At 38.7% G+C, this 10,402-nt stretch overlaps 1 protein-coding gene across 1 annotated transcript in view; it reads right to left on the bottom strand.

The window, feature by feature from the left end:
* Positions 1–10,402, bottom strand: part of LOC131882346 (short transient receptor potential channel 6-like) — a gene marked incomplete in the record, with an annotated part of 48,886 nt that continues 38,484 nt past the window's right edge. Inside the window, 8 exon segments of the mRNA XM_059229465.1 lie at positions 1–926; positions 1,296–1,430; positions 3,340–3,360; positions 3,571–3,697; positions 3,786–3,953; positions 4,025–4,169; positions 5,954–6,213; positions 7,119–7,327. Of these exon segments, the coding sequence (XP_059085448.1) occupies positions 629–926; positions 1,296–1,430; positions 3,340–3,360; positions 3,571–3,697; positions 3,786–3,953; positions 4,025–4,169; positions 5,954–6,213; positions 7,119–7,327 (1,363 nt within the window).

Here is a 10,402-nt window from a genome sequence, read left to right as displayed (position 1 = left end):
TGCTTCAACAAATTTTGCCTTTATTTCAAGGATTTGTCAGATTTGGCTTCCAAAACATCTCTGGTTTCCATCATTGACATCATAAAGAGACAATGAAATGGCTGATACCGTTTTGAGATTACTCATCAGTCAATCTCAGCTTTGTTTATGAGAGTATTTTAACAAAAAGACTCAAAATTGGTATCGCAATAAATAAAAAAATCCCATCCATTTGAGGCATCATATTATTTCATGGCTAAGGCCTTAATTCTCTGGACATTACTCGTCCTTGCCAATGATTAAGGGAAATGTACTTTCAATTTACTTGCCAGTGGATGATGTTGTCAATAATGATTACCAGATACTCTGGGGACCTCAAATCTGACCTGGTAAAGTTCGAAGATAAGACGGAAGTTGAGATGGAAGAAAGGAGTCATGCGCGGACATTTGAATACATACAAGAGATAGTTCATAAGACTTAAGACTTTCATTTTTCTGGATGACCACCTCATTGAATGCTTAATTTTTGGAGCGATCGTGTGAACATAAATATCCACGGTATATAGATAACATATTCAAGACTTTATAAAATAAACTGGAACATTTTCCTCTAAGACATCCCATGGCATACATGTAATGGAAAATAGCGCTATACTATCAGTTTATCCCCGAGGTTGGTGCTGACTTTTCTGGACTTCTTCCGCCAATCTTTTTCTCCTACTTTCAGAGTAGGTTTGGCTCCATCCAATAACTGAAAGATTAAAGTGGCATAAGTCTGATCCGGCATCGCATCCACAATAGAGTTGTCGGCGTTCTTGCCAGTTCGCCGTTTGCGACAATCCGAAAATAATTGAAAAATGAGCACGACGATTGACAAAAATGTAAATGGAGGGGGAAGTAATGAATCGTGGTCGAAAAATTGGATTCCCATGTAGGCCCGAGCATACCTGAAATGAAATGATTAGTAGTTGAAAACAGTGCATCTCAGATCAGCTATAAAAAATGTCAACTGGACTATAGAAAGAGAAAAAGATAATTTATTTAGAATATTGTTAGCTCTCCTGTCTTTTTGGCCAGAATAACATGGAAGGTATGAAACTATTTTTGATTGTGTCAAAACGACTTTCAAACCAAATCATCTCAAATGCCATTTTCGATCCAACTCACAAGGTTTTACCTTCGAGTATAATCAAGACACGTTTGATTCGTTTCAAAGAAGCTTACTTTTTACTCAAAATTTTACCACATTCGCCAGTTTCCTAAAATCTAGCCAATCTTTGATTATGATAATGCTCGTAATGTAGAGGTTGACGTACTTCCATTGCTTGTCCAGGTCATCATAGATTCTGCGGTAAGTGATGGTCATCATGACAATGAGGATGCGAAGTAACACCACACTCACGAGGAACTGATACACCGCCCACATTGGAACGGCTGCCGACTTCAAATAGCTGAAAAGGTAAGATATGTTTGCAATTGAAATGGACACTCTTACCACACAATGGCAAACCATTTGCGAGAGTTTTGTTGTTCTGTTTCCGAACAACCGAAAAAAGGAGAAATTTGGTAAAAGCTGTCTTTCAAACTATAGGTGGGCATGGTCAGTGTAAAATAAAAGTTCTCTATGCAATTTTTTTTGGTACACAGTATTTATCCCAAAATGAACTCAATATTAATTAGAACAGGTTATAGAGCTTACAGAGCCACTGGAAGCTATTTTACTGTTTCTTTAACATGAAATTAAACACAAATGCACTAAGTCGACTACCTGATGCTTTAATATCATAAGGTCAATAGCCTTTTTAGTCAGACTTACAAGTTTAGATTTCAGATTGACCCTTGACTCAAGGGTTGGCTGATCTAACAACTCTGATACATCACAGTGCTTCAAATGGGGTCCGGAGCTCATATTCTTAAGCCAAGAGGTGAAGCTTAGGTTGAGAAAAGGTCTTACGACACCACATAAATTGGATCTTGAAATAGTATATATATTAGATAACAAAGCTGAGCATTTTTCAAATGAAAAGCAAGAAATAACTTCAAATGTCAAGATTAACTCACACCTTATGGGTTTATTTTTATGCTTGGCCATACCACTTAATGGTTGAAGTGTGACGAATTTCGTTGTCCTTGCTTCAGTCAGTGCTTCCATATCTTACGTGATCCCGCAAACTCTTGGTGGTTTTCCCACCAACCATCGGGAAGCACTGACCCAGGTGACTACAAGGCCAAACATGATACCAAAAGTACCACTTAAGAACATAAAATGAAATATAATAACTTACTTATAAAGCAAAACAGCTTATCTAGGAAGGTTATTGAACTTTGTAAGTTGAAAAATACCTCTTAGGAAGTTTCATCATTTCATTGAAAATGTATTTAACCTTGACTGCGCCCCTTCAGGTGAATCATTAAACTACTTGAGGCACTCTTTTTCTATTTGTTGGTAGATTAGATATGATAAGAGTATAATTTAAATAAGATGCGAAACTGTATCATCTTGAATTGCTGTGAATTCCTGAAAAATCAGGAAATTTACAGGGGTAATTAATGTTTAAGGATGAACTCTCTTACAAATTAACTTTTATGGTGAAATCAATTGACTCAAGTTGATTGAATGAGTAAACCAGAAAAAGGGCCCACCTATAGCGTATTCTTGTAGTAATGTGTATCATCACAGCACAAAAACAGGTAGCTTTGATCAGGTTGATTTGTCTTGAATGCGTGATCAGTATTGAAGCATGAGAGATGCAAACCAAAATCAAAAGCAAGCTTGTCATCATGAGAACTGAAGAAGTCTATCAATCCTCAATGACAGTAACAAGCTCCTTCGAAAAGCCATTCATGCATTTGTTCATTCATTGGATTGTGTGGCATCTGCTTGTGGATTGAGCAAATCAGAGTAATTTTGTTAGCAAATTCATTGACCAAATACAAATTTAAAAAAACACTCCAATATCTAATTCATAACTAAGTACTTTTCCTGAACGAGGATGAAGATTTGAACTTTAAGGAATGTGAGTCACTCCAATGAGCGTCAATTGATTTTTTTGCCCTCTCAAAAGAAATTTCACAAGGGCCATTGGAATGACATTTCTGAGCCCTCATCATTGCTATTAATTGTAAGAACAACTTGAAAAGACTACTAATTTCAACTGAATAATAATCATGAATCAAATTTAAATGCTTGTTTTATGTGTTTTCTTTCTTGACAAAATAACCAATATCTAAGTTGACGATTATCTCGTTAATCCACTATGCCCATCATTGAGCCAAAATCCTCGTTCAGAGACCTTCAACAATCCTTTCACAAATGTTACAGTAATAGCAAAAGTGGCCTTGGTTCAGTCTTGAACTTACTTAGGCTGATGCACAAACGAACTGGGAACAGAAAATGTTTTGTTAGTTGCTTTTGTGTTAACCAACACTTCAAGTCATTCAAATTCAAACTTGGTTAGTCAAGCGACCAACCTTTCGTTTCTCTGATATTCCTCCCAATAATCTGGGACTCTGTAATAGTACATACATCGTTCCATTCAATTGTTTGCTAGCCAACGTGGTCCCTAAATTATATCCTCAATCGTATCTTACCCAAAACCCGCTTCTCTGTCGATCAGACAACTTGAGATATCCGCATGAGTCACCCGAGATCCGGATTTGTCACCAAGTTTTTTGATAATACACGATGTGTTGTACATCGTCTCCACAATGCATCGAGCTAGGAGAGTAACGGCAACAATAACAGATCCTTAACATTGTTGTCAGGCTTGAAAAAAATAACTTATCCGCGTATAAATGCAAAGTACCTAAAGTGTTGCGGTTGGTCCTTTGACTAGAAATGGAAGAGAGACACGTGGTGTTGTACGGTAGATCGACCACATCAGCGTATTCTGGATTGCCACGGAAAGGTTGCAAGAGGACCCAAAAGAAATAGGTGAACACACCTCGGGTGGCGGACCCTGATCCTTGTTGACCTTGAATGGTGTGAGATCAAACTGATTATATATTCGAGAATCACCTTCGAGCTGAGCCTGGTTGTTCTTACCAGAGGCCATGTTGAAGATGTAAGAGACTCCACAAGCGAAAGCAATCATTATCACAACAAAGGTCATTAGGAAAAGCAGGACATCTTTCATCATATGATTCATGCTTAGGATGATTGGTCCAAAATATTTTGAAGCAATGCCAACCTGAAGTAAATGCAAAAATCAAATTACCCACTCACAAGTTATTGGTCAAGGTCTTTTTATATCATTGCTAATGGATGAAGCATTAAACAACATAAATATGTGTCATTGCCAATCGTTTAAACGGGCTCGCAACCAACGAGGTGATTTTTACAAGAGCGTAGTTTTCCATTTGGACTGATCAATTTTGTTCACGGCCTTAAATTTTCATGGGATGCGAGATTAATTACAAATTAATATTCCTGACATATTTTGTCATTTTGACACCTCAAGTTGAGTTAATCAATTTCATTTTTATTGGCTTTAAAGCTTTTTCTAATCTCGAATCCGGACTTTGCGATGGTAGGATTTGAAAAATTCTCAGAAATTACTTCAAAAAAACCTTTTTTAAAATTTCTGAAATAAAAAGCGATTCCACTCTCTGTAAGGTCTTAAATTTGGGTTGAACAGTTTACTTGTTTGACCCTTATAAGATTTCAGGCTCCACTGTATTATGCAATGCTTTGAAAAGGAAGAAAGGTATTTTCCTTACTAGCGAGGACAACATGGCAATATTTATCAGCATAAAGATCTTGATAACTTGCCTTTTGCATACCCGTCATTGATGAAGTGGGAGATACTAACAAGGCTTTGCATAGAGTTCTTCTTACGATAGGGAGTTCAAGGTTTATGCAGCAGATGCTGCCGAATTTATCATGTCCGCAGAGTTTGGAGAGTGCTTCAGTGATGCCGAAGCTCAGATATTCGTTTTTAAGCCCACCCGTCAAGAAATGGATAGTTAGACTTTGTAGTGGTGTCCATTGACGGTGTTCAGTATCAAGGGACATTTTTCAAGAGTTATCTTCCCACACGCACTCCTACTCTGCTTTTGGGTCTCACGGGAAGATAACCCAACTACCAACCACATCCAGATTGTAGCGAGCATGGGACAATATTTTTTTTCTTTCCCAAAATGCCATGGTTGAAGGCTTCTTGTTGAAAAGTCCATTCAACGGGAAAAAATTTGCAATGGTCACAAGGAGGGCTCCTTCTTTCACTAGTCATTGTTAGGACTGATTTTTAGCTTCATGTGAGCAAAAAGATCGAATGAAAAATGAGGAACGCTTGCCAAAACTGCAAGTTCACTCAGTTTCGTCCCATAAAATCTTTTGTGAACCTAAGAACCCGCGGAGAAACAGTTGTGCCAGACCAAAATTTCAAAGGAGACTTCCTTCTTTCTGAGCTCAGGTGCATTTTTCTTTACTCATTGTTGTGAAAAAAGATCGCAATATAAATGTACAAGGGGCTTGTACTCGTAAATAGTGTATAATGTAAAAGTGCTAGTGGAATAAGGAAAAATGGCAATCCTGAATTGAATCAAATAATATTTGTTTTTTCTTCTAACTTTTCATTGTGGGAAATTTGTCACATTTTATGCTGGACGCATTGGAAATGTTGAAATAATGCAATCGATTTGCAAGGTTAATTTACATTTTCACAAGCATATTTGCCCTTTTCTTACACTTGAATGATGAATTCTAATTTCAATTACATCCATTACACAACCCCAAATGTCATCTTCAAAAATGTCGAAATAGACGACTTTCTTGAATTCGCCGATTCCCGGGTTTAGTGATTGGTGTTTTTTTTGCATAGGATTATAACCAGAATTTGATTATTTGCATCAGAATAGATCAACCATCTTTTTATGCGTTGGTCCGCCCCTCGCACGACTACAAAGTGTGGAGTCCATACTAAACTGAAATGAATCTGAGCGAAATTTCCCACGTGGCTTGGCGCAAACTTACTTTAATGGTCTTCAAAATGGCCAAAGAGAAGGCTGCTCCCCAAAGGATCCTTCCTCCAGCCGCCAGATTGTTCATATCCACCAAATCGTGCACAGAACTGTCGGGTGCAGTCATGAGATATTCGACGAGCTTCATGAGCAAACCAATGAGGAAGAAGAAGTCGGCGAATAGGTTGTAGAGATGCCAGAATGTGAGATAGCGCTTGAAGAAGCGACGCTCTTGCATGGGTTTCGGGTTCTCAAGTTTCCACAGAAAATATGCTGGAACAATGGGGTAACAGAGATCGAGACGGGAAATCATAAATGACAGTACAAACCAAGCCTTTGCTGGTAGACTAAAAATACCATCTGCTCTTTCATGAAGGACTAAGAAAAGTGCGCAAAATCGAATGCCACAACTGGAAGCATTTAAACCATTGAAAACTTTTATGGAAATTTAGAGCTCTCTATCTGAAACTCAAACTCAAATAACGTCCAAAGTGAAACTTCCAATTTGCCGGTTGAAGGCACACTTGATTGATTCCATTTTGTACTTTGAATACTAGTCTATGTAAAGAAAAGTACTCAATGAACCTGAAGTCTTTACCCTATCAAGGAGCACGCAATTTTTTATTCCAAATATTGTGCTTGTTTTCTGTATTGGTCACATGTGAGTTCGACCACCTTAAAATCCCGAAACGAAATATTAGCAAATGTTTGGGGTACTTCGTCAAGTGTGTCAATAACTTGATTGAAAATAGTAGACAAGCACTTTAAATTGCTTTGTACCTTTAATTCAGATGTTCTGGAAATAACCTGGAGTGTTTGAGGAACTTTTGGTCTGACGAAGAAACGCAAATACCTTGTAATAGGAAACCAATTGATCAAGGTCAATTAAACTCACATCAAAGTGATCTTCCTTCATGAAAGTCAATGGACAATTGGCTACCATTTTGATAATGATCCAGGAAGATCATTGTTAAAAACCCATCGATAGTTCAAATACTATTGCTACTATGACCTTTCATGATTCATCATCTTGAGATTCTAGGAATCGGGCCTTTGATTTCTTAGAAGCAAGGGCTAGGCGATTGACAATAAACACTCAGTCAATAACTCGCATGCTAACAAATACCAACGACCTAAACATGTGTCCCAATGTAAATTTTGGTGCAACATTCACACACCTGTTCCCATATCTCGACAAGTGTAGGACATGATCCAAGTTGCAGTGAAGATATCGATCCAATAAATGATGGGAGGCTGGGTTTCGGCCACATAAAGGATGATGAAAAACAGGAACATCATGTAAGAAAAAGCTGTGTAGATACAGCGATTCAGTGGAACGCGCCATTGACGAACGAACCATGGAACACGAGATGAAATCGTTCCATTCCTCGCCTGCAAAAGATCGCACACATTCTTTTGATATTGGGAAAATGACAGTTCCAAGAATTACTTCGATGAAACGTAGGGTATTAGGTGATCTTTCAGCATATCAGACTAAGTGAAAATGACAAAAGGGAAGATTTGCTTGAAATCCTGCCCCCAATTGGAAGCACCACATGTTTCTGTTAAATACATCAATGCCACTAAGTGTGTTTTTGAGATGCACGAAAAATGGTTCACATTCTGCAGGTCAGATTGCACTTTCTTAGTTGTTTATGTTGGGTGTTAGCTGGCCTTTGGTGAATGTACAGGAAGGCTCATTGGTCCGATGGTCCATCCATGGTTTTTAATGCACTTGAGTTATTTTGCGGAATTTTATCTGAAATTAGCGGTCATTGTAACATAAAATAACTTTAGTCTGATTTTAGGACGCGTGACAGACCTGAGGTTGGAAGTGAGCTCCCTTGTACAAGTTCTTTCAGCATTGTGACTAGTCAAATACATAACCTTGGCTCATGAACGATCTCAACAACAGAAGTAATACTTAAAAGCACTTGACAGACATATATGACAATCACGAGTCTGTGTGTCAAATTTCAGCTCTTTACATATGTCAAATGTCAGAGCCCTTGGCGGTAGCATTCTATTGTCATCTATTGGCAACAAAAGTATCACAGACTTTCTTACTTTTATCAGTATTGAGAATCTTGTGCCTAACATTAGGATCTTGTTCGTCCTCATTTTCAAAAAAGAACTTTTGTAATTGACTTATGCCACAGGCAAAACCTCGACACATCCCTACAAGTCAAAGGGGGCGCTCAAGTGCAAAGGGGTATACAACGAACCCCGTGAGGATGTCGTATTTCTGTACATCGATGTTCATCGATTCAGCGAATTAAGAAGATGTACCAGCAATCCTAAAATCCCGATCTTTTGATTGCCCATGTTGCTCATATCCCGTAATAAGACACCCATCGTCACATGAATCTACGAAAAAAACAATATTGACTATCAACTTGGCTTGCATGGTGACCATCGTCCATTGACATTGCAACAGACTGAGCTTTCCGATAATCAGGGACAATTTCATCATTGGCCCGAAGGGGTAGGTGTTACAATCAAGGATGAGAAGAGATTCAAAACTTTCCGCCAAAACCCACAGCAGACCCTGCTTACTGGACCAAGCAATATGCAAAGAGGAAGTTGGCTATTTATTTCACAATGTCGCCTTATTTGAGCAATCAATATATGAAATGAAACCAGAATACTTGAATCAACTCCAATTGTTCTAATTCCTTGAACGTTGTAAAACATGTAAGTAGATATGTTTAGTAAAGTCACATTTTGCGTTAATTGTGATATTTGTTTCAGTTCTTCTCTTAAATCATGACCATTTAGTCAATGCCAGTTACTTATTTTGCATTAGATTCGTAAAGATAAGTCACAAGAAACTTACTAGGAGGAAAAATTTGAACTGTGTAGGCAGTAAGCCGTTAGCACGAGGTTGTTTAAGGAAGAAAGACTCGGTTGTTTGCATTTAATTTGAACGGTCAATTTTCATCCTTAACATTTCCGTCCATAGATGGAGGCATCCTTTTCCCACAATCAAAATTGAATCGTGTTCCTTTTTTCCGTCGAGCTTAAGAACAGAAAATAGCCACTTCACACATTAACTTGTTTTCGATTTTAATATATAATTTTAAGGTTTAAAGTGTTTGGCGGAAAAAAAAACTCGGTATATGGCCCAAAAGGCGTATGAAACACAGACAGCAAAAACATCTAATTTTGGCTCTTTCAAGTGAGCTGTCTCGTTGTTGGAAATTTATGACGCCTCAGCTTTCAACTGGAGCGCAAATTTTAGGCCAATTCTTACTCCTGCCATTTTGAGCACAAGTCCCAAGAGGAACAAGGTGCAATTTTTTAGCGCCAAAGCTTCATTTCTTCCTGCTCATTGTTGGAATGTCTTTCGAGTCGTTAAAATCCGGAAACTGTTGCAGCCAACAAAAGGCCCTTTCTTAGCTACATCTCAATTTAGAGTCGTCTGCCAATTTCTTTGAAGGGAGCTTGTGAATTCTACATTATTTGCTGACGGAGCATTCCCCTGAAGTGTAAGCTTTTTTTCTAGGTAGTGAAAATGAACAAGCCCAAATCTCACTGGGTCCTATTTCACCCCGAAAACTGGCCGTCCACTCGGAATAAAAGATTCAGAGGCCTTTTATCTCATCATTGCTCACTTTTGAAGCAACACTGTATCAAAAATGGTAGGCAAAGCTCTACCTACTGTGCACACAGTACTTTATGTCGATGGCGCAGTGTAAACGTCTAATTGGGCACAGCCATCTATTTTCAACATTTGCCGCATTACGCCTTCAACATCTGGGTTAGAATTCAAAAATTGATGGTCCGCATCCCGTATCTTCGCCTAAGAATGGCCTTTCTGGGAATTTTATGCGATTGCCCGTTGGTCCAAGTTCTTCTTAGAATATTAGATGAAGTAATGCAAACTTTCTTTGTTAGTTCTGTTTATGCTTAAGGGCACGAACAACAATACGCAAAAGTTTGCATGTGTTAATGGTACATCATGATTTGGCCAAAGTCACGTTCTTTATATGCTGAAACTCCCTTGTGCATTTCTAGTCATTAGATACACATCATCAAAATCAATTAGAAGGGTTGTTCCAAACAGGGGTATTGCTTTTTCCACCCATTTATGTGCATGAGATCTTTGAGGCACAAGGTATGCCTCAATTTCAAATGCACAAAGGCCCATCTCAGGGGCACTAGGAGGAAGAGACAGCAGTTGTCTCAACCTCATTGTCAAGTCTCTCAACAGACTTACCCCACCCCTTTCCTCTCTCCTTCCCTATTTCCCTCCCTTTATTCCCCTCCCTCTCCTAGAACCTCACCCTCAATTCCCTTAACCTCTCTTCTGCCCAAACTTTGTGGCCCTAAGCCCCCGTCTAGTCGCCATGAGCCCCACGCATCTTTTAGATCGTATGCTCAAGTGGCGGCCAGAGTTCCTTCTCCCACTTCTCCTCCCCTTTTACCCTCTCCTCAAAGGTTCTCTTATCCTCCACCTAAG

Source organism: Tigriopus californicus, chromosome 6, assembly GCF_007210705.1.
Source record: "Tigriopus californicus strain San Diego chromosome 6, Tcal_SD_v2.1, whole genome shotgun sequence".
NCBI classification, from domain to species: Eukaryota; Metazoa; Arthropoda; class Copepoda; order Harpacticoida; family Harpacticidae; genus Tigriopus; species Tigriopus californicus.
The sequence above is the reverse complement of the archived record's forward strand: the minus strand, read 5'-3'. Positions and strand labels throughout refer to the sequence as shown.